At 48.4% G+C, this 26,574-nt stretch overlaps 2 protein-coding genes across 2 annotated transcripts; one reads left to right on the plus strand and one right to left on the minus strand.

Annotated features, from left to right (window-relative positions):
* Positions 1-181: 181 nt before the first annotated feature.
* LOC122391640 (cytochrome c oxidase subunit 5B, mitochondrial-like) lies at positions 182-3,841 on the plus strand. The gene is made up of 3 exons (XM_043385757.1): positions 182-382; positions 3,115-3,188; positions 3,467-3,841. The coding sequence occupies exons 1-3, from the start codon at positions 301-303 to the stop codon at positions 3,683-3,685; spliced, it is 375 nt and encodes a 124-aa protein (XP_043241692.1). The 5' UTR covers positions 182-300; the 3' UTR covers positions 3,686-3,841.
* LOC122391639 (transport and Golgi organization protein 6 homolog) lies at positions 3,833-25,997 on the minus strand. The gene is made up of 8 exons (XM_043385756.1): positions 25,964-25,997; positions 25,389-25,538; positions 24,298-24,372; positions 22,289-24,037; positions 19,987-20,176; positions 19,338-19,489; positions 4,344-4,457; positions 3,833-4,139 (listed from the first exon to the last, which is right to left on the minus strand). Exons 4-8 carry the CDS (start codon positions 23,429-23,431, stop codon positions 3,948-3,950), a joined length of 1,791 nt encoding a protein of 596 aa, XP_043241691.1. The 5' UTR covers positions 23,432-24,037; positions 24,298-24,372; positions 25,389-25,538; positions 25,964-25,997; the 3' UTR covers positions 3,833-3,947.
* Between the last annotated feature and the right edge of the window lie 577 nt (positions 25,998-26,574).

Here is a 26,574-nt window from a genome sequence, read left to right on the forward strand (position 1 = left end):
TGAAAGAAGATGCAGCAGGATCTTGCCATAAATAGAAGTAAGATAAGATACATGTTGTGTAGAAAACCAGAAGAGAACTGATTATTGAAGGATATAAACTGCACTTATTTAGGAACATTTCTTTGTTCTAATTTATTGGTTATCATTTAGTGGTTGCTTCCCTCTATCAGCTGTTCGAGATAGTGGTGGAAAAGAATTTTTCGCATAGTGGTGAAAAACGGCTTTGCAATCTTTCTTTGCGTTGCCCCGCGTTGACGGATTGTTTGGGCCCGTTTAGTTTTTATACGAAAATAAAGCAAAATGGCCCTCAATATCGCACGCCGTGGCATCTACACTTGCGCTCGCAGATACCTCAGTGTGTCAGCGACACAATGTGATAAAAGTAAGTGAATATGATTCATTGTTGCGTCCACTGCCTAACACATGAGCTCTGCTAATTTGAATTTATGAATGTATCAAAATATCTTGCATATTGATTGAATCAGGTACAAAATTTGAATTGACGCCAGTAGATATGTGCCTGTTCAATCAATCTTAAACTTGGTAAAGCTTCTCAGCGACGCCTGTTTCTACCTATAATGCACCGCAATAGTTTTTGCATCCCTATATCAATATGAACACGCATTGCTGGTTTTAACTGCTCAGTTGCCAGTTGTGGACAACCCAAGTTTTGATTTTGACTGCTTGACTCAATTGACTTTTGCATATTGACTTTTGACTCCTCCTCACTACTAGAAGCAGGGATGCGGAGCCGGAGTCGGAGCCGGAGCCGCCGGAGCCGGCATATTTTGCCCGGAGCCGGAGCCGGAGCCGGAGCCGTGAAACAATATAGCCCGGAGCCGGAGCCGGAGCCGGAGCCGCCAAAAAAGGGGGCGACTCCGGCTCCTTTTTATTTTTTGAAGAGGAAAAAAAATAATTGACCTAGTTCGGTTTGACAGTACAAGGCAGTAAAACATATGGTACTTACGTCATGGGCCATCAAGTGAATGAAAAAATCCGAATATCCCCAGTATCCCACAGTACGCAAACAACTTCCTGTTTGCTCTTCCCCCCCCCCCCCCACGTCTACTGCATCCCCAGAACATGAGGACCAGTCATCAGGTGACGGCCATTGTTTTCAAACCAGTGCAGTGGACTGCGACTCCCAGCACCGTCTCATCCCACACACCCCCCACCCCTCACCCCCCAATGCAGCCGAGACGGGTGTCAGCTTACGATGGTTCACTGAACTCCGATTCGCGGCGACTGCGTTTCCAATGCCATCGCTTCCTAGCCCTTTGTTCTGCCAGTTCTCTCCGAGGTGCGTTTGCGCGGGGACGCGGTGAGCCGGTCATGGCAAAGAGTAACGCGTATAACCAATCCAATTTTTCTTCCACCCGTATTTAATTGATTGCGTAGGGGATGTACTGAGTCGGAGCCGGAGCCGCCGGAGCCGGAGCCGCCGGAGCCGGACCATTTTACTCGGAGCCGGAGCCGGAGCCGGAGCCGCCATAACATTTCACCCGGAGCCGGAGCTGGAGCCGGAGCCGATTTTTTCTCCGGAGCCGGAGCCGGAGCCGGAGCCGTCTGAAATTTCCACGGCTCCGCATCCCTGACTAGAAGCCCCAAGGAATTCATAGCACTGATATCTACTTTACTTTTTACCATCATAGAAGTTCCTCGGAGGTGGTATGTGGCTTCTTTAGACTCACACTGGAAATAGTGCCACTGGCTCTGAACAATTTTTTGCTTGTTCTGATTGATGGCACCAATAAATAATAATTCTAAAAAAAATCTACTGGACTTGGGATGAACAGCAGTAGAAAATTGTCATGTTTTATCACATCTACATTAGTTTGCCATTAGGTCAATTACCTGATCAATTTGGTAATGAAAACCTGCAGGCTGCACCCTTTGCCTTGTAGTCAGAGATGCTATTAAATTGGCCAAAAACATGTGAAGTGAGTAGTGAGAAAATTAGTACTTTAAGTTGTACAAAAGTATTGCTGCTAAAGGTCCTAATTTATCAGGTTTTCATTACATGTTTTCATCCATTCAAGTTATCATTGCACTAAAACAACCTTATTGATATGACACATCACAAATGTAACAGCTCTTATTGCTCAACCCTGAAAAACTTTGAAGTCCTGTGATAGATGTTTTAGACAAAATGATTACATAACAGCCTAGCTGATCATGATTCCCCTGATAGTAGTGACCCTCTGTGCCTAAATGAAGACATAAGCATAAAGGACCACAGCACAAAGATGCTTACCTAAATGAAGTCACCAGAAATCATCCCAGAGGATATACACTCTGGTTATAAATCATCCCAGAAGATATAGGTACACACTCTGGCTATGCAATGTGTGTTTTTATACTATTTTATAGCCAGCAGGTTACTCATTGGTTGCACTTGTATAATTGACAATGGAATATAGGCAATAATGTTTTCAGATCTGGTCTTACTCATTACCCACGCATTAAGCTTGAAAATTTGATGAAACATGTGTCAAAGAGTATTTGGTTTAGTTAGGGAAAGGAAACAGAGCTGTTGGTTGAAAAGCCATCATAAATGTGGGTAGGTGCAGGGTAGAAAATTGTTGTAATTCATATTTTCAACTTTTCTGCAGTCTGATGTCATTAAAACAAATATACCTTTTCAAATCCTTTTATTTCATTTTTCCTGGCTTAGTATTGCTTATCTTCTTTTTGCTGAAACAAATTGCCTACACTCTAACTTTTTAGTAGAGAAGAGCTAGTGTCTGCTTTTTTACCTACATAACATGCTGTCTGACATAGTTGTCATGCACTTTCAGGAAACTGAAGTGTGTTTCTAGACTTATTGATTTTTTCTTGCATTGTTCCTTCAAAGTAGATGTTACCAATATCTTAAGTTGGTGATTTCATTTACCTACCTCTTTACTCCTTTTCCATACTCAATCTTCGAGTTACAAAAATGATATTTTCAGTGTAATAATGAATATTGTAGCAATACTCTTGTCCTCTCCTGCACAGTAATAAACTCAGTGACAACCCTGCCTTAACCATGATAGGCATGATCGGCCCTATCCATGCTGATCATCTGAGCCTGCTGTGTCCAGCTGTTGTCTGACTCGGCGCCTTTGCCCGCAGTGATGCCCGACCCGTTCGAACATGCCACCGGTATTGAGAAGCAGGAGATGCTCGCGCGACGGGCGGGAAACAACGTGAGTCACCAGCGCTGTGCGGCACGCGCTGGGGGGGGGGGGGAGGGCTCCTGCAGAATCATTGGGAGATCTAGTCACTCGGCAAAATTTGTCAGTGTAGAAGGGTTGCTTCGATATTTGCTCAGTATTTGTACGCCAGTTCTGTAATTTTCTTCATTCCCAAAGCGTTGTGTTTCATTGTTTTGTACACTCCGCGGTAGATACGTATGTGCTGGGCCTGCCTGTGCAGCCGGGCGCCGTCGCCCTGCGACTGACACCGTCACCGATCTCTCCGGCAGGACCCGTTCGACATGGGCCTGTACCACCGCGGCGTGGGTACCAAGGAGCAGCCCAACCTGATCCCGTCGCGCTTCCAGTGCCGCATCGTCGGCTGCGTCTGCGAGGAGGACGCCACCTGCGTCAACTACATGTGGCTCAAGGCCGGCGAGCCCAAGCGCTGCGAGTGCGGCCACTGGTTCAAGCTGGTCGAGGGCGCGCCGCTGCCCGCGCTGGAATAGGCCGCCGGGGCCGAGCCGACTGTGAGAGCGACCATGTGCGGCGTGCGAGCGAGATGAATAGTCTAATTACCTGTGAATCCGGCGCGGTGTTGCGGCGCGGCCCGCAGTGTCGGGTCCCGCTCGGGTGAGGAATATACACCACACACATATTGTGTACTCCGCTGTCTGTCGCCGTGTATTGGCACGGATGGATGATGCGTACGCTGCTAACGAATATCACTCACAAAACATGGGATGGGCTATCACGGGTCTCTAGCGTGCATCACGACGGCGGGTCGAGCACCAGGATCCGTTTCTGCAGAGTGCGGGGTGCCGGCGGGAACAGCATCTGCCGGGTGGCCGACTCGAGGCCGTCCAGTGCCGTCTGCACATGATGGAGCAGCGCCGGGTCCTCCTCTCTGCGCAGCAGCACCTTGAGTCGCCGGTACAGCGGCAGCAGGACGTCCTCCAGTACCTACCGGCGGGGGGTGGACGGGTCAGCAACAGTGCCACTCGCTAGACACGGCAAGGCATTCCCATTTCCTCGCAACTACGGACCAACCGGCTGACAACACCGACACGCTGACACGACACTGACAGTGACCGACGCAATGACACAACACTGACACAACTGACACTGACACACTGACATTGACCCTGGAGACCAGAAATAGCGCACCTTGAGAGCGTCGGCGCCGAGACCTTCGATGAGCTGGGCGACCACCAGGATGGCGGCGCGCCGCACCTCAACGGCAGGGTCCGTGTCCACCAGGGCAGACAGACAGCCAAACACCTGCGGGGGGTGGGGCGCTGGGTTACCGGCACCGAAAACCACCGCGTCACCGCCGTCCAAACACCAGAGCACACACAAGACATCGGGTTACCACGGCAGAGATGGTCAAACACCTGTATTGAAACGTGACGCCCGCCCTGCGTTCGGCATCTGGAAAATGAGGGATAATTATCCGGGATCACCGGTAATTATTTGGTCTTGCAGGAACCATCGATGCAATTAGTCACATTTTCATATTGTTTTTGCTTCACAAATGGCTCTTTTACTCGTTGTCATGTCCGCTGTGCACGGCGTCAGCCTAAAACACCGAATGATACCGGTGATCCCGGAAAATTATCCCTGATTATCCGCATGCCGAATGCACGCTCGGTTACCAGGGTAGACGGTCAAACGCGGGGCGGCAGAGGTGGACACAAGTAAAGGCTACTAATGACAGGCACAACACTGGGAGTTCCAGGGGTCAGGTAGCTGACTTATTAACGTCAACGGTCATTTGAGCTGAGCAATAGCGCCGCTTCCTTTGATCTTAGTGACGTCGCAACTCCGCTCCGGCCGTCCCTGACGTTAAAGGTAGTGTGCCACCTTTGAAAGATTTCCCATTTTATTTTTCCTAGGATAAGAAGCTTCTGTTTTTACCTAATATCGCAAAAAAAAATCAAAAATGGGCCTGGAATAGTGCCTTTTTCGCCTAAAAGTTTTTCGGTTTTTAGATATGTATAACAACTGTAGTGGGCTCACCTGCAAACAGGCGTCGGGCAACAATCGTGAATGCGGCGCACTTGTGACAATAAGCAAAGGTCATTATAGTGTTACGACCGCATATTTACGTCTGGACAACGAGTTGCGGGGAAAAGTGCTGATTGTGTTGCAGTTTTAGGAGCCGGTTATTAGGCTGGATTTTTGGGTTACTTTTTTGTTTCCGATTCATGTATTTCATAGTGTTTGGCTTTTGAATATTTTAGTTCTTTCAGATAAATATTACTTGCCTTACAACTTTTGTAAAAACGTTTCATTTTTTATAAGCCGACGTTCAGAGTCCTAAAAATAAATCAGCACTACAATCATTGTAAACAAACAAATGGAGCACCACTTGGCTCTGTTCCAAGGCCACTTTTTAGTTTATCTGGTGGTTTTCTTGCTCTTGTACGTCGTTTTGTTGGATGTTTTGAATCCCTTAAGATTGACTTATATCATATTTAAGAAGCATGTTGACTGAAAACAATCTGAAGTATCCAGGAGGCTGACAGAGTCACAGAGGTCCTGACTACTGAGCAATATCAATATCAAATTGAACAAGTTATGAAATTTTGGTTGATAAACGCAAGTTGATCGGGCTCATATATCAGCAAGAAAAAGTAAAATTAAAAGAGCTTATTGTCCAAAAACAAGCTATAATATTGCAGACCTTGGACTTGGAGCAATACTGAAGAGCACGCTGAGCAGGATCATGCCAAGGCAACTAAGGGAGCAGATGGACATGGTGCATCTCCCCAAACAGGAAATAATAGGAATGGGCCCCACCAATATTGATGCTGAAGATGTTGGTCGAGCTGTAGCAGCGCTAAGGAACAAAACAGCCCCTGGACCAGATCATCTAAACCCTGAACTATACAAGGCATTAGTGTCAACAACAGAAGGTCTAAACGCATTGACGCGATGTCTCCAGCAAGAATTAGAAAATAATACTAAGCCAGAAACATGGAAATCATCCAAGACAAAGATGGTACCAAAAACCAGAAAACCAGCGGCAAAAGACCTACGCCCAATCGCGCTGACCAGTGTCTCATATAAGCTCTTCATGAGTATCCTGAAAAACAAGATCGAAGAACACCTGAAAGAGAGTGATGAACTGCTTGAGATACAGGCTGGCTTCACGAAGGGTGGAAGAGTAGAGGATAACCTGTTTCTGCTCCGCTACTGTGTCGAGGACAGCTTTGCTAGGAAAAAGCCGCTATATTTGACAGCAATCGACTATAAGAAGGCATTTGATTCCGTCAACAGAGCCAAAATGATAGAGGCTATGAAGACATATAAGATAGACTCACGCATCATCGAAGCCACTGCCCAAGTCTACCAAGGTGACTCGACAACCATCAAGCTCAATGACAAGACACAAGCAACTATTGAAGTCACATCAGGAATAAGGCAGGGGTGTAACGGTTCTACCACAAGCTTCAAGATAGTAACCTACATCATCGCCAAAACCTTAATGGAGACAAGAATGGGCTTCAAGAACGACAATTTCTACATTCCAGTACTATTCTTCGCTGATGATGGCCTTGTGTTATCACAGACCCTTACTGAGACAGAATGTTTACTGGAGATTCTGGCGGACATCAGCAACACATTTGGCCTACAAATTAACAGGGACAAGAGCGCAGTGATCGTATTCAACAGCAAGGACCAACCGAAAGACATTGCAAACATCCCTGTAGTCAACAAGATTAAGTACTTGGGAGTTACGGTAATCAACAAGAGGAAACTGTTTAAAGCCCATATAAAGGAGATGTACCAGAAAGCCCAGAAAATGGCCAATATGACATATGGCATAACACAAAGATGCTGCAACAAGCTGATGATCGGCAAATGTTACTGGAAGTGTCTGGCACTCCCCTCCTTTCTCCATGGAGCAAGCATTCTTAGCCTTACAGAAACAGACATTAAAAAGCTCCAGATATGTGAAAATGGAGTATACAGACAGATGCTGGGAGCACCGAGGTATTCGCCCATCTGTACACTCAGAGGTGAGGTGGGAGCCTCCCTCATGAAAACTAGAGTGATGGAGAGACACCTACAGTACCTAAGAGGGATAATTCAAGGAAGTAATGACCTGATAAGAAGAGTAGTACACGTAGAACTCGAGAAAAAGAAGAGCATATGGGCAAAAACTACAAAACAATACTTAGACGCCATTGGTTCGAAATATGCAGAACTGGAGACAATGACTAAAACTACACTGAAGAAACGTATAAAGGATTGGGATGACAGACAGTGGAAAGAAGAACTCGAAGCTAAGACCAGCATAGCCATATACCGGTCAGGCAAGGAAACGATAAAGGAAGACCCGATATACGACAACACACCGTCCTCAGTAATCCTCTTCCGAGCCAGGACCAACACTCTACCACTACGAGCCAGAAGAAGACATGTAGAGGAAGACACAACTTGTGTGCTCTGCGGACAAGAGGAAGAAAACGAAGTCCATTTCATGCTCGAATGTACCAAGCTAACAGAAGAAAGACTACGAATCCTAGCTCTTCTGAGACCGCACGTAGGAAAACCCAACGAGGTACTAAAGGCATTCCTCTTCAACGATGACAGAGAAGAGATGGAGCACAACAAGGACGGACTCTACCGGCTCTGGAGGCTGAGAAGAAAACTGGTGACAGAGGCGGGTGACGAGGAAAGGGCTTAACCACCATCCTAAGCTTATCCCATTGAAGCCCTCCCACCCGACCTGTGTTTATAGGGCTACCGATGCAAAGGTGACAGCCCGACTACCTCATCAGCATCATCAGCATCATCAGCCAGAAAATGTTGACTGATGAGCGCATATTGATGTATTGGTATGAATATTGAATGATAACTTACAACAGCAAAATAAATTAGTGCTAACTATCAAGTTAAAATCTAGAATGAATGGACTTGGGCAGTTTTACTATGCTTAGATGCTATGCAGATTGTAATGTGCATCAGGATCAGGTACTCAGTGTCTGGCAAATGAAACATGCGATCATTCCATTGCTACTGGAGGAGAAAGCTTGGATCACTAAATCCACTTTATGTTGATTTTGATGTTAAAGGGACCCTCCCACCTTCAAAAAAGTTAATGAACTGGCATAAAAGTGATGTAGCGTGAATCACAAAGAGCGAAAATGAACATCTACCAAATTTTACCGGAAAATGTTCACCCGTTTTCGAGATATAAGACTTTTATTTTTGTTTACTTTTTGGGAACTCCGCTGTTTCTATGACGTCACGTAAAGGTTTTCTTTACGTCGGCATTTGGAAGCAATAGTTTGGTATCAAAGTGCGACAAATATTGCGCGAATGATGCGTTTATCTTATCAAGGTCAATATATGATGGCCAATAAAGGATTCCAGGACAATCTTCTTATGGCATTTCTTCGTATCGCAATTCTTCGTCTGCAAATCTTCGTCAGGGCATTTATTCGTATCCCATTACTTTGTCTCGCATCAGGGTATATGAAAATCGGCTCGCATTTCTTCTTCAACGCAAATACCTATATGCAAAAGTAAGCATTGAGGGACAAATAAATGCACCGACGAAGATTTGTAGACGAAGAAATGCGGACGAAAAATTGTGCTACGAAGAAATGTCATGCGAGGATTCGTTCGGGTACCATGACATTTATGTGATTTCAAAGTCAAGGTTCACAGCTGATCTGCTAAATCAAGCCAAGAATCCAAACTATCAAAAAACTATAAATATTTGTTTGTCTGTCACAGAGGTCTCAAGCAATATAAGGTTGACATATGTTGAATCAAAAATCTACTGCCACAACTCACATCTCCTGCCTTAGTTTATCATTGTTGTTTAAACTTTCTTTCAAGAGAAACAGAAGCCAGTAGATGATATCACTTCAGATGATTGTTTCAAGATCTGAGTTCAAATGGAAATAAAAGCAAGATCAAGATGAAACAGGGATTATTGCTGTTAAAGTAGTTTGGCCATGATACAACAAGCACATAAATCATTAGCCAAATCAAATACTGGTTGGTTTGTCAAGATGTTTGTTGTATGTCGTCTGTCGAGCTGCTATGAACACTGAACGCTCTCACTCTTACTTTAAAGATAGTAGTTTAAGTTGAATGGTAGTGAGCTGTAATTAGACAGAGCAGCTATTCAGTGCTCACATCAAGCCAGGCTAGGAAATGGCATCAACTGTGGTGGGAGGAAGCAGGTTCGGCAGCCCTATGTTGTAAACTTCTGTTGTGTCTTGTGTTTGATCAACTTATGTTTTCTGCTCTGTTTTGTGCAGTGATAGTAGCAGGTAACTGCATGCTTGTCAAATTATGTGAATAAACGAATTCATAACATTGCATTTTTCTCTCCATGCAAGGAACAAGTAAGATGTTGTAGAAAATGTAATAGAGGGCTGCATTGCTGATTTTGCACTTTATCAGAGCTTTATTAAGAATTGCTTTCCTGAAAGCTACACACAGGCCACAGCACTGAAATTCACAATGTCATAGCTTTTGGCAGAAAAAAAGAAAAGACTTACCTAGGTAAAATTGGCTGAAAGTATGGCAGAGCAGGTCTTGATGCGTATGCCCATCCATGTGCTTGCCGAAGCCGAACTGACTGCAAGTTGCAACACATTAACTCTGACCCACCATGGTGGCTGGCATATCCTGAACGTTCACCACTCTAAACAAGACAACTTTCAGCCCTCAGCATTGTATTAAAACACTGTACATGACACTCAAAATTTGTTTCAGTGCCATCCACGAACATCAGTCGCCATTCACCAGGCCAGTAAAAACAGAATAGATAATAGTTTCAAACCCATGTAGTCAGAGTTACAAGGTCTGCACCTCAAAACAAAATCCAGGTGACATTCACCACGCCAGTAAAAAACAGGTACTTAGGTAACGTAACAGCTTCAAATCTGGTAACATGTTGGTCGGACTTTACACTACCATATTTACATGGAATAATATGATACCAAACAATAGTGCAACCATTCTGGACAACAAAAGTGTATGATAAAATTAATTTAGAATACTTTGGCAGCATGTGATTTACGAGCACAGGCAGGTGTTACCTACCAGCCTTCTCAATGCTCGTAAAACCAACATTGTAGTTTTGATTTTACCTTATATGATAACACACTTGGCTGCAATGGCACATTTAATTTAATACTGTGAAAAGACCAGTTATAACCACTTCACAAGCACAATTGCACCTCATGCCGACATCCTTTTCCAAAGACAGTCAGCAGCGTCTTTCGTCAAAACTGGAAGATCAATCCCCTTTCAACTGTTAACATCAAACATATTTCTTCATGGTGTGATTTCCATATGGAAACCTTACAGGAAAAGAATTAATGTCAATTGTCAGCTCTTCAAATTTCTTTGGACTTTCACTTGCAGTACCATATCCAGTTTGCTTTGATATTTTGTTTTTTATTCCATGTTGAAGTTGAACACCAAGCTCCAGATATAGCAGGCAGCTTGATCATATTCGGCCTTGGTATAATATCAGTCCAAGTTCCAGTGGTGGGTATCTTCTAATATTCAAATTAAAGGGACCCTCCCACCTTCAAAAAAGTTAATGAATTGGCATGAAAGTGATGTCGCTCGGTTCAGAAAGAGCAAAAACGAATATCTACCAAATTTCATCGAAAAATATTCACCGGTTTTCAAGAAATTAGACTTTTACTTTTGTTTACTTTTTGGGATCTCCGCTGTTCCTAGCGACTTTATTTGAAAGTGCGGCATTTGTTGCGCGCAAAGCAGCATATACCACCGCGTGCTACAAAACGTTTTAGTCAAACATTTAACGGACGTTCGAAAGCCTGATGACGTCATCAGATTCCCGTAATGGTTAAGAGATAGGGACCACGCTGGTCCCACCCTGCAAGTAAAGGGAAGAAATTTCTTGAACACCATAAAGCTGCGGGGGTTGCGACCAGGATAAATGGTGGTTTCTGAGCCTGGCCGCAAACTTGGCTATCTCAACTCAAAACTAATGTTAAGGTGGGAGGGTCCCTTTAAAATGAAAAGCAATAGGCTTTCTCATGTCAGCGCCGACGACGGATTTCACGTTGATAAAAAAGGGAGCTCAAGGTCAGCAAAACTCGGGTTCAAGGAATGGCGGGCGTTGAAATGACTGCTGACGTCATCGAAAAACCGCTAATGGTTAAGAGATAGGGACTAAGCTGGTCCCACCCTGCAAGTAAAGGGAAGAAATTTCTTGAACACCATAAACCTGCGGGGGTTGCGACCAGGATAAATGGTGGTTTCTGAGCCTGGCCGCAAACTTGGCTATCTCAACTCAAAACTAATGTTAAGGTGGGATGGTCCCTTTAAAGGGACCCTCCCACCTTCAAAAAAGTTAATGAATTGGCATAAAAGTGATGTAGCGTGAATCACAAAGAGCGAAAATGAACATCTACCAAATTTTACCGGAAAATATTCACCCGTTTTCGAGATTTAAGACTTTTATTTTTGTTTACTTTTTGGGAAATCCGCTGTTTCCATGACGTCACATAAAGGTTTTCTTTGCGTCGGCATTTGGAAGCAATAGTTTGGTATCAAAGTGCGACAAATATTGCGCGAATGATGCGTTTATCTTATCAAGGTCAATATATGATGGCCAATAAAGGATTCCAGGACAATTCTTATGGCATTTCTTCGTATCGCAATTCTTCGTCTGCAAATCTTCGTCAGGGCATTTATTCGTACCTATCGCATTACTTTGTCTCGCACCAGGGCAAGGCCCTACACCAGGGTATATGAAAATCGGCTCGCATTTCTTCTTCAACGCAAATATATGCAAGAGTAAGCATTGAGGGACAAATAAATGCACCGACGAAGATTTGTAGACGAAGAAATGCGGACGAAAAATTGTGCTACGAAGAAATGTCATGCGAGGATTCGTTCGGGTACCATGACATTTATGTGATTTCAAAGTCAAGGTTCACAGCTGATCTGCTAAATCAAGCCAAGAATCCAAACTATCAAAAAACTATAAATATTTGTTTGTCTGTCACAGAGGTCTCAAGCAATATAAGGTTGACATATGTTGAATCAAAAATCTACTGCCACAACTCACATCTCCTGCCTTAGTTTATCATTGTTGTTTTAACTTGCTTTCAAGAGAAACAGAAGCCAGTATCTGATATCACTTCAGATGATTGTTTCAAGATCTGAGTTCAAATGGAAATAAAAGCAAGATCAAGATGAAACAGGGATTATTGCTGTTAAAGTAGTTTGGCCATGATACAACAAGAACATAAATCATTAGCCAAATCAAATACTGGTTGGTTTGTCAAGGTTTGTTGTCTGTCGTCTGTCGAGCTGCTATGAACACTGAACGCTCTCACTCTTACTTTAAAGAGAGTAGTTTAAGTTGAATGGTAGTGAGCTGTAATTAGACAAAGCAGCTATTCAGTGCTCACATCAAGCCAGGCTAGGAAATGGCATCAACTGTGGTGGGAGGAAGCAGGTTCGGCAGCCCTATGTTGTAAACTTCTGGTATGTCTTGTGTTTGATCAACTGATGTTTTCTGCTCTGTTTTGTGCAGTGATAGTAGCAGGTAACTGCATGCTTGTCAAATTATGTGAATAAACGAATTCATAACATTGCATTTTTCTCTCCATGCAAGGAACAAGTAAGATGTTGTAGAAAATGTAATAGAGGGCTGCATTGCTGATTTTGCACTTTATCAGAGCTTTATTTAGAATTGCTTTCCTGAAAGCTACACACAGGCCACAGTGCTGAAATTCACAATGTCATAGCTTTTGGCAGAAAAAAGAAAAGACTTACCTAGGTAAAATTGGCTGAAAGTATGGCAGAGCAGGTCTTGATGCGTATGCCCATCCGTGTGCTTGGCGAAGCCGAACTGACTGCAACACATTTAACTCTGACCCACCATGGTGGCTGGCATATCCTGAACTTTCACCACTCTAAACAAGACAACTTTCAGTCCTCAGCATTGTATTAAAACACTGTACAAAACACTCAAAATTTGTTTCAGTGCCATCCACGGACAACATCAGTCGCCATTCACCAGGCCAGTAAAAACAGAATAGATAATAGCTTCAAACCCATGTAGTCAGAGTTACTAGGTCTGCACCTCAAAACAAAATCCAGGTGACATTCACCACGCCAGTAAAAAACAGGTACTTAGGTAACGTAACAGCTTCAAATCTGGTAACATGTTGGTCGGACTTTACACTACCATATGTACATGGAATAATATGATACCAAACAATAGTGCAACCATTCTGGACAACAAAAGTGTATGATAAAATTAATTTAGAATACTCTGGCAGCATGATTTACGAGCACAGGCAGGTGTTACCTACCAGCCTTCTCAATGCTCGTAAAACCAACATTGTAGTTTTGATTTTACCTTACATGATAACACACTTGGCTGCAATGGCACATTTAATTTAATACTCTGAAAAGACCAGTTATAACCACTTCACAAGCACAATTGCACCTCATGCCGACATCCTTTTCCAAAGACAGTCAGCAGCGTCTTTCGTCAAAACTGGAAGATAAATCCCCTTTCAACTGTTAACATCAAAAATATTTCTTCATGGTGTGACTGTGATCTCCATATGGAAACCTTGCAGGAAAAGAATTAATGTCAATTGTCAGCTCTCCAAATTTCTTTGGACTTAAACTTGCAGTACCATATCCAGTTTGCTTTGATATTTTGTTTTTTATTCCATGTTGAAGTTGAACACCAAGCTCCAGATATAGCAGGCAGCTTGATCATCTTCGGCCTTGGTATAATATCAGTCCAAGTTCCAGTGGTGGGTATCTTCTAATATTCAAATTAAAATGAAAAGCAATAGGCTTTCTCAGCGCCGACGACGGATTTCACGTTGATAAAACATGGAGCTCAAGGTCAGCAAAACTCGGGTTCAAGGAATGGCGGGCGTTGAAATGACTGCTGACGTCATCAAAAAACCGCTAATGGTTAAGAGATAGGGACTAAGCTGGTCCCACCCTGCAAGTAAAGGGAAGAAATTTCTTGAACACCATAAAGCTGCGGGGGTTGCGACCAGGATAAATGGTGGTTTCTGAGCCTGGCCGCAAACTTGGCTATCTCAACTCAAAACTAATGTTAAGGTGGGATGGTCCCTTTAATCATCATCACTGTATTTCTTGAAAAAAGGATTGTAAAATTGTCAATTTGTGACAATCCATGCAACAATGTGATCATATTATGTGTTCATAGTCATTCGTGATAGTCATTATTGGTCCAATATACAATGGCAAAGCTCTCAGTCTCAGCGTTTCTTCCTGTGGATGGCCAGCAGTGACTCAGAGCTTAGAAGCATTAGTTTTCTTCGCAGGGCTGGGATAAAAAGTACTGAGGGTAATCTTCCACCAAGGAACTCTACTTTGACATGGTATGAGATGTAGGCACAAGTAGGTAGGTGCTCAGTTCCTATAGTCAGTAGTTGTGTATGTTTAGTCAGGTTAGCTTAGATCAGATTGTTAGTTTTTTAATTTGCCAAATGTCCATAAAAATGTGACCTGAGCAATGAGCATACCTGAACCTGACTAACCTGACAGCTGACCTAACCTCAATCATCACACATATTTGCAGCCTACCCAAGACCTGCATGGCAGTAGCACCCAGTTATAGGTAGGTACTCACCCTAACTCAATCTTACCTTCAACTTGCCAAAAGTTAGCTCACATTGCCAAGCTGTGTCCAGGGAAACAGTCAACTGAGGAACTGGCTCATTGGGTGGCTGGTGTACAAGTCTGTGCATTTAAAGTGTTTCTTCTCTGAAGCTGCTCTGCACTGCTGTATGTCATGTTAGATGCTCAGAAAATGTGGGAAATGATTACTAAGCTACTTTAGTACTTTGTTAATGCTCGAGACATGAACAAGTACAGATCCTGCAGGGTACAGCTATGAGTTAGGTGCTAGGTGAGTATGTTATGTGAATGTGCTGTTCCCTGTTTGACCGTAAGTATACAAACAAGCACAGGGTCACAGTTATATTCAATCTCCACATAAACATACAACAAAAACGGCCATATATAGCCTAACTCCGAACACACCACAGATAACTTAAGCCTTTGAAGGCACAAAAATGTTTTGATTAACAGGACAGGTTTACAATATATCCTCTGTCCTTGGGGGATCTTGCTGCCAAGTTGAGGTATGATGACAGATGACTGAACTTCAGGATTGATCAACCTTTTCTTAGCCACTGCTTATATACGAGAAAGACCAAATGCTTGTTTGTTTTGATTTACAGGACATGTATACAATATATCCTCTGTCCTTGGGGGATCTTGCTGCCAAGTTGAGGTACGATGACTGAACTTCAGGATTGATCAACATTTCCTTAGCCACTGCTTATAAACGAGAAAGACCAAATGCTTGTTTGTTAACTGCGTTGAAAATTTAATGATCCACCTTCAATTCTGACATGAAGGCACAAATGAAATAGTTCCCTCTCCTTAATTGGAATACACAAAGCAAAATATTTCATAAATTTTAGTGGATGGACAAGAGCAAGACGCTTATTCGCTTCATATTTTGTAACAAACGCGCTAAAACTGCCATATAACAGCACTATATGCTTCTTGACAAAATGCCATAGTATTAAAAATTTAGCCCTGATGGCATTCATTCTTGGTGGAAACGTAATTACAAAATATTTTGTAGCAACTATTAAATTCCGGCCGAAAACAGTGCACGGTTTAAAAAAGAATCATTCCAATGACGGTCCATTCTTGCGGTCCTGAAATCGCCACTATTTCCGGCCTCTCCAACGCAACTCGTTGTCCAGACGTAAATATGCGTTACGACCATACGACGTACGGGAATGAGTTGTCAGCTGTCTAATCGTAGACAACACAATGTCGAGCCTTAAACTGTAAGCCCGTATTGTATTGTTTCTTTAATTTGGCTGTCGAACATTATTTATGGTTTGAAATATGATTTTATGTAAAATAATTGATATGAAAAAGCCGTCTTATAAGTTATGACCCCATTTCACCACACGCAAGTGGCAGAAATGACAATGATCAGCTGACGCATTTTTCTTGGCCGAAGTCAGAGCGCGCGGCCCGACGCACCACGCGTATTTGGAAATTCCGACCTCGACGAGCATCAGAAGCCACCTAACAGGCGTGTTCGAAACCGCAGGAGATGATGATGAACGGGTTTATCGAAACTTGATTGGATGAGCATATCGGTAATAGCGATTTCAGTGTGTGCATTTATTGTTCATAGTGGTGTGAAATGTGGTTGGGGTACGACCGACAACCCGTCGGGGCGAATTTCGCACTGGGGTACTCAAAATTTGAAGAATTTAAGACGTTTCCATGAGTTTTGAAGGTATGGATAAGTTCTAAAAATCCGGTTCTCCTTATCTGGGCCATTAACTCCATACGGTCCAAGAAAGCTGGCACACTACCTTTAAAGGTAGTGTGCACGGCCGGTGCAGCGGCAGTGGCCGGCCGCCGCCGGCGGTGTGTCGAGCGGACAAACCATTGACCTACGGGACAAACAGACGGCATACTGACGTCATTGCCCGGCTGCGGCCCGATCAGGGAGTCCCCGGGCATTTGTGAGAGCTATGGGAGAAACGGACATGGCGAAACCATGCCGAACGAATGACGTAACGGCCTCTTATCATGGCGAGGAGCTCGGGATACAGGGCCGCGGTCGAAAGGAAGCCGCGTCCCTGTGCCAGACGCAGTGAACGCAGCGGGAGTGCAGATGTCTGGGCTATGTCGGCCGACTGCTCCACAAAGCACCAGTTACGGTCTATCTACCTACTTAGGGCTCATCGTTAGCCAAAGGCATTCATGATATGACTTTCAATAATGGCAACACATCTGCTTTATTTTCATTCAAATACGAATACTTTAAACTGTTAGTACATGAACTGTAGTAAACAAATAGTTAGAAGTAAATTTAGAAAAATAGTAGTCATGGGTTCCCCTACAGGAAGCCAGGGAACGCTAACCCGGTTTCCTACGGTTAACCCTCGCCGGCCGAGGGGGGGGGGGCGGGTGCCGCCCCCCCCCCCATAGGGTTTTTTCGCGATAGTTCCGAACACGCTGGCGATAGAGAGCTGAAACTTGGCATACCTGACCTTTGATTCAAGCCGGATCTTTTGACACCAACCGCATTTTTGGGTCAGGTCACTGACCTATGACGTCAAAGTGAACCTCTGCACGGTCTTCAGATGTCGCAACTTCGCAACGCCCTCACTGCCAGAGGAGATGTCACAGGGAAATGAAACTTGCAGGATCTAGTATCCATTATGAGTCCCACAACTTGTATATCTCGGATTTTTCCTAAAGGTCATATGAGGTCAGGTAATTTTCGTGACCTCACCATTACAAGTCAATGGGGAAAAATGAAAACTGCTATTCTGGCGCCGGGAACGATCTCCAACTACCTCAAGCACACAGAATCGTGATTTGATGCACTCCTTGCAAGGTTAGATGCGTCACTTTTGCAATGTTGACCTTTCGTGACGTCATTTATGACGTCATCAAGGTCATATTAGTTTTTCGTCAATAACTCTTGATCCAATTGAGCTAGCGAGTCGGGAAAGCCACCAATGGACTCCGGAAGACCTGCCGAATCGAATGATATGCGACATGACCTCTTTCGACCAATTTCGTGACCTGGGGGTGCTGACCTGACCTTGACCTGAGGTCAACACCCCAAGTTGACCTGACCCAGACAAAAAGTATATCATTCGACGCGCCTGAGCAAGGCGAACACGATGCTGCCAAAATCGCGGCTCTGCGGCCGTTTCTTGCGAAGTTATTCACCAAAAACTGAACCGTACCTTGGGGCACTTGACCTGACCTCAGAGGTCACCGGTTGACCTAGGACCTTAAAATCGGGTACCAATCTCTGCGTCTCGTAACGGCGCACACGCTCGTTTTTTCCGAGACGCGCTAGCTCCACCAGGGGCGAAACGGCGAGGGGGGTCGTACCCGCCCCCCCCCCCCCCCTCGGCTGGCGCGTATGTAGAAAACCAATAGGCCCGGCGAGGGTTAAGCCCTGAAAACGACTTTAGCCTCAGTCTCTTCATATCGGCAGCCCACACAGGCTCATTCGGACGAACTTAAGAGTCGTGCTCGACTGAAACGTGAATCAAACGCTCTGGGTCGTCCCAACAATCCCTCACTCTACTCTACCGTGTTCAAAAGAACAGATAACTAAACAAAACAAATTGATAACGTCGGAAATGAAATTATTCGTCGCTGGTTCGTTGCTTGATGATTAGCTCGAAATTCTTTGAAGGTTAAAAGACGCTTGAAATGCCACTACAGCACTCTGCACTTGGAACAATGCCAGCGTCCGATCGGGTCTGTTACGTCACCCAACCCGCACACCGAGTTCAACAAGCCGAGTTGACGCAACCGGATCTCCAATTGTGGGGAACGGGGGCAATGCCCGTCGCCAGAGCGACTGACTCTTCAGCTGATACGTGCATGCAAAGCGAAAAACGGTAACGACTAGGCTGTAGAGGTCCAGTAATACAATGCTCTTTTAATCTGTTCGTTTGTGGAGTTTGTTAGGCGCGATAATGGAGGCCAGTGGCGCCTCTGGCGTCAGTCCTGGGGAGTACCTGTAGACGATATCTGACGCACGGCCACGGTGATAAGTAACGGATCGGCTCAGTGGCCATCTCGTGTTGTTCCCCACTTCCAAGACCCGAGAACTAAGGATCACTCGGCACGTGCTAATTGAAACGATTGCCGACTGCAGCTAGTGGAGATATGAGGCCATCATGATATGGGGGCTAAGCGTTGGTACGAGATAGCGATTTATCATTGTGTGATGTCCCCCGCTGAGTACCATTAGTCAAATACAAAGCCTATTACTGGATAAATGCAACTCAATCTGGCTTCGGAGGTCAGCAGATAAGTCCCATTCGCACCAGTCTCGTATGAGCATCCAAACACCGAGACTGACGGCCGATGAAACAAACGACCCAAAGCTGGAGTCGCCGAGACGAATCACCGAATTCGGAAACCCGCCTGCAGTCTGCACACACTGAGTAGGTACCTGACTGGCCAGTTCCGGTGGGTGAGAACTGAGAACCTCACCGACCGGTGAGCATGTTCTCACCTGGCGCAGGTGAGCGTGTTCTCACCCCGTGCAGGTGAGCATATTCTCACCTCGTGCAGGTGAGCGGCCAGTGAGAACCGGAGTATTCGGCACACCTCTGCCAGACAGGAGAGACTGGAGGCCCGCACCAGCGGCTCCGGGTCCCGACAGCCGGCCAGCAGGGCGGTCAGCAGCGGCGGCGAGTGGTGCGGCGCCAGGTCGCCTGGCGGGACGGGGGCAGGGGCGTGGTCAGTAAACGGGACGCGGGGTGTCGGTCAGCACCGCGTCACTGTGCAGGGGGAGAGGGGCCGATCCGCCCGGCTGGCGGTCGGGAGCCGCGGGGATAAGCGCAGCTGTATTGTCTGTTCAACTCGGTGTGGTTAGGTAGGCTAGTCATGCACAGCACGGCATTCACACAAGTCTGCCTGAGCCTTCGAGAGTTGGTGACACTCAGCAATGAAACGACTACCAAAGTTGATGATAAATATAATTAGGATGAGAGGAATGCGGCCAGCAGCGGGGTTCCCACTCGCCAGATTCCTATTGGTTGTCCCCATTTCAGTCCATGTCTAAAATGGATTACAATGGCCTCGTGCCACCTCTCCTAACCCTCCTATCACATCCACCGTACCTCCAGCCTTCCTGCCTTTCGTTCTGTCCTCCTGCCCCCATATCACCTCCCCTCCCCTGCCCTCCTTCCCCTTCCCCTCCCCTTCTCACCCAGGTTTCGGACGACGAGCACCAGAGCCTCAGCCAGTTTGAGCCTCGTCTCCGTGTCCTGATGTCTGTCGCGGTCAGTGAACTGTCGGCAGAGCTCGGGTACCACCTGTGTGGTATACCGGTCCGCCAGACAGGCCAGGCCGCGCACCGCCGCCAGGTAAACGTACGAGTCGTCGTCGTCCAGCTTATCCTGTGGGGAGAGGGAGGGAGGAGGGTCAGAGGGAGGGAGGGAGGGAGGGAGAGAGAGAGGGGGAGAGAGAGAGAGAGAGAGAGAGAGAGAGAGAGAGAGAGAGAGAGAGAGAGAGAGAGAGAGAGAGAGAGAGAGAGAGAGAGAGTGTGTGACCAAGAGCGAGAGAGGGGCACAGTCAGAAAAGCGTGGGAGCAAGACTGGGACGTAGGAGTAACCAATACAGTCATGGTGCAGTTTGCGCATAGCGAATGACGCTGTGGGAATTATTTGTGGGACCAGAGAGCCGCCCGATCTCAGAATAGCGAATGCGTGACGCACGTTACCAGGCACATGAGGAAAGGAATATATAATTAGTGTGTCAGCAGAACAGCTCTTAACCTAAATATAGCTGTATCCACAACACGGTATTGACAAACGCATATTAATATACCAGTGTAAAGAAAAATTCACTTGATTCTACGTACAGCCGAAGTGCCGCAAATAAAAACCGGCCCCAGAGCCGAGGACAGAATGAATGAGGTCACAATATTCTTCAAAGTATTTTCCACAACTAAGCCCATCGCAAGTCCCTTTCACGCCCATTCATATAACAGAAACTGGTAGCTCTTCGCTGCTGCTGGCATTTCAGCAAACACTTGAAACATTTCAAGCCAGCTACACCTCAGCAATGTGAGAATGATGCCCGAGCAGTTGTCCAAAAGCAACATTACAACCATTTTAATTGCGAATCGATGACGTTGTAATTACGAGCGAGCGAGCGCAGCGAGCGAAGCGAAGTCTTTTCAATATAAGGAAAAATCTCAGTATGAGCGGCCCGGCCCGGCCCGGCCCGGCCCGGCCTGTAACGCTTTTGAGAGGCTTATATCTCAGCCACGGTGACTATAAATATCTATAAAGATCTCAGCAACCGCTGGACCGATTGGCCTGCGGTCTTTTTTTTTTTTTTGCTGGGTAGCCCCATCCCTTCTACCTCGTAATTGACTACTTTTGATACATCTCAGTGACCGTCGTGGCACGTGCCACGTGGAAAAGCCAAGGGTGTTCAAGCTGTTTTGCAAAAGTAGTGATTTTGAGTGGCTCATATCTCAGCAGCCGCTAGGGCGATTGTCTTGCGGTAATTTTTGTAGGGTAGCTGCATCCCTTCTGCCATAGGTCGGATACTCTTGATCTATGTGAGTGACCCCCACTACACGTGCAAAATACAAAAAGAAGAGGTACCAAATTTGTTCCCATTTCAATAACTCAGTAATTACTGGGGCGTTTTCGCTGAAACTTGGCATACAGGTAGGCACCCACCAGGCAATGCATTCCCATATGTTGCAGTCGGGGTGCTACTGCACGTGCGCACGTGCAGGGGGCGCTTCCAGATCTCGAGAACGGCTGGGCCGATTGCGCTCAAATTTGGTACACGGTTGGGGACCGGTTAGTAGGGTGCCGTGCGAAAGTCAGCTTGGACCCCGTTTGCACGTGCGCACGTGCAGAATGCCGTTTCCACTCCAGATCTCAGGAACGGCTGGGCCGATTGCATTCAAATTTGGCACACTACTAGCGACCGGTTAAAAGGGTGCTTTGCACAAGCCCGTTGGAACTTGGAAGTACCCTCTCGCCCTTCCGCACGTGCAGGGCTCACTATCTCGCTCGCTCGTTCTTCGCCCAAAAGGCGTTTTACTGGTACTATGCTTAACTCATTTTCATCGTGGGTTCCAGATTCTTATCGTAATAATCATCACTACCCCTTTCATAAAAAATATTTCCTATCAATTATTTTCAAAGCCTATCCCCAACTTGCAGTCTTTGTGCCACCAGGTTGCGATCGGCTGGGCATCGTATCGACATCAGTTCCCTTTCATACCCTATCCCTCCGCTCGACCCCTGCCGCGCCCACCCCGCAATTCCCGCTCACCTGAAACACACCCAGTACTTGCTCCTAAAACAAACCCAGCCCACAGATCCGCTCACCTAAAACACACCCAGTCCACAGACCCGCTCACCTGAAACACACCCACCCCGCAGTCCCGCTCACCTGAAACACACCCAGCCCGCAATGCCCGCTCACCTGAAACGCACCCAGTAGCTGCTCCTGAAACGCACCCAGCCCGCAGACCCGCTCACCTGAAACACACCCAGCAGGTGCTCCCTGTGGCTGCACGTCTCCGGGTCGCCACGCTCCAGGAGTCGGCTCAGTGACAGCAGCGCGTGCGCACGCACCGGCAACAGAGGGTCCACCAGCTCGTACATAGCCTGCTGGTAGGTGGCCGGGTCCGAGGGTCCGCAGGCCGGGTCCGGGGGCCCGCGGGCCGGGTCCGAGGATCCATGGGCCGGGTCCGAGGGTGTGTGGGCCGTGTTGTCCCTGACGGTAGCTGACGTTGGGTGATTTGATGCGGTGTCAGGGCCAGGACGAGGGGCGCCGGACACGGTCCCCGTTTCTCCCGGTACCGGCGGCGAAGAGGCGTCAGATCTGATATCCGTGGAAGGGTTTAGTCGTTGCTGAGCCACTGAAGTCGGGTCCGGCGGGGACTCGAGTTTCACCCTCGCGCCGGGTACCGCGTCTGTTTGGTCGATGTTGTCCCGTGAATCAAGGACCGTGATCAGGGGCGTTCGTCGTTGGTTTGGCTTGCTATCCACGCTGCTATCTGGGTCCGGTTTTATCCGCTGGTCTTCGGACGGCGTCTGTCCAGGAGTAGGACTCCGGTCTGGCATCTGACCGGGGCCCGGTTTGCGATCCGGGTCAGACTTGACGCGCCCGTCGGCCGGCCGGCTCTGCGGCGGCCTGGTGACCAGGTCCTCGGGTCGGACGGCCCCGTTGGTGAGGATCAGTGTCCGCAGATCTGCCGCCATGTCCCGCACGCGCTCCGAGCCACTTTCTGTCCCCGCCAGTCGATGCAGGACGGGCTCCAGCCGGCGGGCGGCCGCCCAGCACGGCGCCGTGCTGGGCTCGCTGCCCAGCAGACCGCCGAGCACCCCCAGCGCCAGGCAGACCGTCTCCAGCTGCAGCAGACCGGGCTCGCCGCCGCCGGCCTCGAACCCCTCCAGCAGCGTCTGCACGACGGGAACCAGGCGGGCGGCGTCCTCCAGGCCGGCCCGCGCCCGCTCGCAGTCGGCCAGCGCGGCCAGCGCGCGCAGTGTGAGCAGACCGTGCCGGAACTGGCGGCGCCGCTCGGCATGTCGCCGCTCCCAGGCCAGCAGCGTCTCGGCAGAGGACAGCGGCGGCGGCGCCTCCTCGGCCAGACCGTCGAGCGCGGCCACCGCGCGCATCCGCTCCAGCAGCGTCACAAACACGTCGGCCGTCAGCTGCGGCGCGGCGGCCTCGGCCAGCAGTCCGGCGAACGTCGCTGCCAGCTCGTCGTCCTCGACCAGCCAGTTGTCGGCCTCCTCAGCGGGCACCGGCTCGACGCGCGCGCCGCCCGTCTCACCCAGCGCGAACCGGCGCCCCTCGCCGACACCTTCCGACAGCAGCAGGCGCTCCACGGTCTGCGGCGCGCCGCCCAGCCGGCCGGCGCTCAGCAGCCGCAGCAGCAGCTCGCGGCACGGCGCGCGCAGCTGGCTCACGCTGCTGCCGACCACGGCGTGCAGTCTGAGCAGGGCGCCGGCGTGCGGCACCAGCGCCTCCAGGCAGGGCGAGTCGGGCTCGCTGCCGACCACCAGCAGCTGCCAGAGCGCCGTCACGGCTCCGCTCAGCTCGACCTCGGCGGCGGGCTCCGGCCGCTCCGCCGACAGCGGGTCCAGCAGGGGCCGCAGCAGAGCGGCCTCGACCGCCGGCCGACCCAGCGGAGCGGCCCACAGCGCAGCGGACAGCGCGCCGGCCACCCGAAGCACGGTGACACGGGCCTCCTGACGCGGCAGGCGCAGCAGACTCAGCACCTGGAGAGGCATGGCAGCGCAGAGAGTCAGTCTCAGTACAGCAGGGCCACATTACAATGGAGGGCAAGGAGGATATTCAGCTGGCCAAGCAGCAGACAAGACAGAGACGGGGAGAAGGCCGAGAATTACAATAAGGAAGAAAATAAAGCAAAAAAGACTAATAAATTATTCCAGTCGGCAATCACTAATGCAGGCAGACTGGCAATAGGTAGATGATGAAGCGAGACGCGCAAGCAGCCGATCCCTTCCACTGACCGTACCTCAGAAGCCAGGTGCGTGAAGTACTGTTCGTCTTTGAATTCCGGGTGGGGTGCACAAAGCAGCGTGGCCACAGCCTGAAACGAAAATTGAATGATGAAAAGGTTCAAGCTAACATAGTTTCGTACCAATCAGATATCAGGCATTGGTAATATTACGGCATATATCACGGCATATACGAGTATGACGGCATTTGGTAACATCACGGTATTGGTAAGATTGGGCCCTGGATTGAGATTTGTAAAGAAAAACGATCAAAACCATTGCTTGAATAATATATATATGAATAGCAAGCTCTACCGAAAACGCTAATATTCGCAAAATTGATACAAGGGTATCAATTTTGCTTTCATTAAAGCATTGCACACTTTGCAGTTCGCGAAACAACGTGCAAAAAGGATTATGAAGTGAAAGATAGTGCGCAGCGTCTTATATGATATGTGCGTTCCAATAACAGCATAAGGCACTTCCGATATAGGATAACATTCATAACACGGTAGTGCGTTGACGGTTGAACATACAAAGCCTCTTTAAATTGGCCCATTGCAGAGAACGGCTTTCAGCAAGCGCGACTTTGAGCAACGCAATGCGAACGGAAATGCATTATCGTCGACACAGGACATTATTACCCACGAATCGACCAAGCTTGCAGGCCTCGGAATGTAAGTGAAAACATTTTACAACACTTCCCAGAATCCATCTCCTGAAATGTCACATACGCCAACATCCGATCATAATACCAAGCCTCTATTCTTAAGACGCGGAAACGGGATAGCACCACTGGCGGATCCAGAGGGGGAGGAGCATTCGGGTCAAATGCACCCGCAGCACCCGAAATCGACAAAAATTGGCGGTTTTTCGAAAACAAAACGAAAACTAAACAACTATTTATTATGAGCAAAAGTTTGGTTTTAACTGTAAAGCAGTGCGCAGCAGTGCGTAAGGAATCGAAATCCGATGAGCTTATGGAATTTGGAAAAAAAAATTGGGGTATGCCCCACGCAGCGTCAAAGACCGCCTTTCTGGATCCGCCGGCGGCGAGTACTAAGGTGCACTACGCCGTCTTATACCACGCCACACTCAGCCTTCCCACCTGTATTCTCTCCAGAGGCACGTCATCGAGCCGGTCCTGACCCCAGAACTGGAGCAGGCCCTCTGTGACGGCGGCTAGCCCGCCGGGCCGCCGCACGTACTGGAACACCCACCAGGCGGTGCGCTCGTGCAGCCACCGGCGGGGCGGCTTCTGGAACACGCACCAAACACAGTAGGTAATAAAACAGGTGCACGGCAGCACCGGTGGTCGATATCGCATAAAGCTGGTACGCCGCGACGGGCGAATGCGCGAGTAAATAACTTACCTGAATAAAAACAAACACACCACGCAATAAAGCTTACCTATCCTTCGATATTGGTCACTAGCTAACCATTGTAATAATACACGGACATAGACCTCTGTATACCAGGTACACAGAGGTCTCTGGCACGGATTGTAATTGTAGCCTACGGCATGAGGAAGAACTCGGTACACTGTTAATCATTAGTCAGTACAGCAAATCCACACCCAGCGGCCAGACGCTCCCACAGGCCACCGCGCTGTCCCAGCCGCTGTGCCGGACGCCCCCCCCCCCCAGACTCACGTGCCGGACGCCCCCCCCCCCCGCGACTCACGCTGGTGGCGGCGCAGCGCTGGAGCAGCAGCAGCTCGCGCACGGCGCCGCTGTCCGGCAGCCGGCCCAGCAGCGGCGCCAGCTGCGGCTCCAGCTGGCGCCGCTGGCGCAGCAGCTGCTGGCGCCGCTCGGGCGTCATGCCGGCGCGGCCGTCGGCTGCCAGCGGCGCGTGCGCCACCAGCAGCAGCAGCGCCAGCAGGTCGGTCACGTGGCCGTCCAGCACGGCCGGGGACAGGCTGCGGTCGGCGCTGAGCGGCAGCAGGCGCCGTGCCGCCAGCACGGCCGCAGCCCGGCGCTGAGACACACGGCACCGTCAGTGGGGACTGGGTGAGCCGGTAACACAGACAGCGTGGTCCCCGGAGACGGGACACTCAGTGGACGGGACAGTGGACACTGTTGACGGGACGGTCAGTGGGGACTGGGTGGGTCGGTCACACAGTCAACGTGGCCCGGGAGACGGGACAGTGGACACTGTTGACGGGACGGTCAGTGGGGACTGGGTGGGTCGGTCACACAGACAGCGTGGCCCGGGAGACGGGACAGTGGACACTGTTGACGGGACGGTCAGTGGGGCGGGTCGGCGGGTCGGTCACACGGACAGCGTGGCCCCAG

This window comes from Amphibalanus amphitrite, unplaced genomic scaffold, assembly GCF_019059575.1.
Source record: "Amphibalanus amphitrite isolate SeventyFive unplaced genomic scaffold, NRLGWU_Aamphi_draft 000447F_arrow, whole genome shotgun sequence".
Classification (NCBI taxonomy): Eukaryota; Metazoa; Arthropoda; class Thecostraca; order Balanomorpha; family Balanidae; genus Amphibalanus; species Amphibalanus amphitrite.

Coding starts and splice junctions, on each gene's coding strand:
- LOC122391639 (XM_043385756.1), bottom strand. CDS start 23,431: ATGCGCGCGGTGGCCGCGCTCGACGGTCTGGCCGAGGAGGCGCCGCCG. Junction 20,177..22,288: donor ACCTGCTGGGTGTGTTTCAG/GTGAGCGGGTCT, acceptor CTCTCCCCACAG/GATAAGCTGGACGACGACGA. Junction 4,458..19,337: donor TGGCCGCTCACCTGCACGAG/GTGAGAATATGC, acceptor CACCCCCCGCAG/GTGTTTGGCTGTCTGTCTGC.
- LOC122391640 (XM_043385757.1), top strand. CDS start 301: ATGGCCCTCAATATCGCACGCCGTGGCATCTACACTTGCGCTCGCAGA. Junction 383..3,114: donor AGCGACACAATGTGATAAAA/GTAAGTGAATAT, acceptor CTTTGCCCGCAG/TGATGCCCGACCCGTTCGAA. Junction 3,189..3,466: donor CGCGACGGGCGGGAAACAAC/GTGAGTCACCAG, acceptor TCTCTCCGGCAG/GACCCGTTCGACATGGGCCT.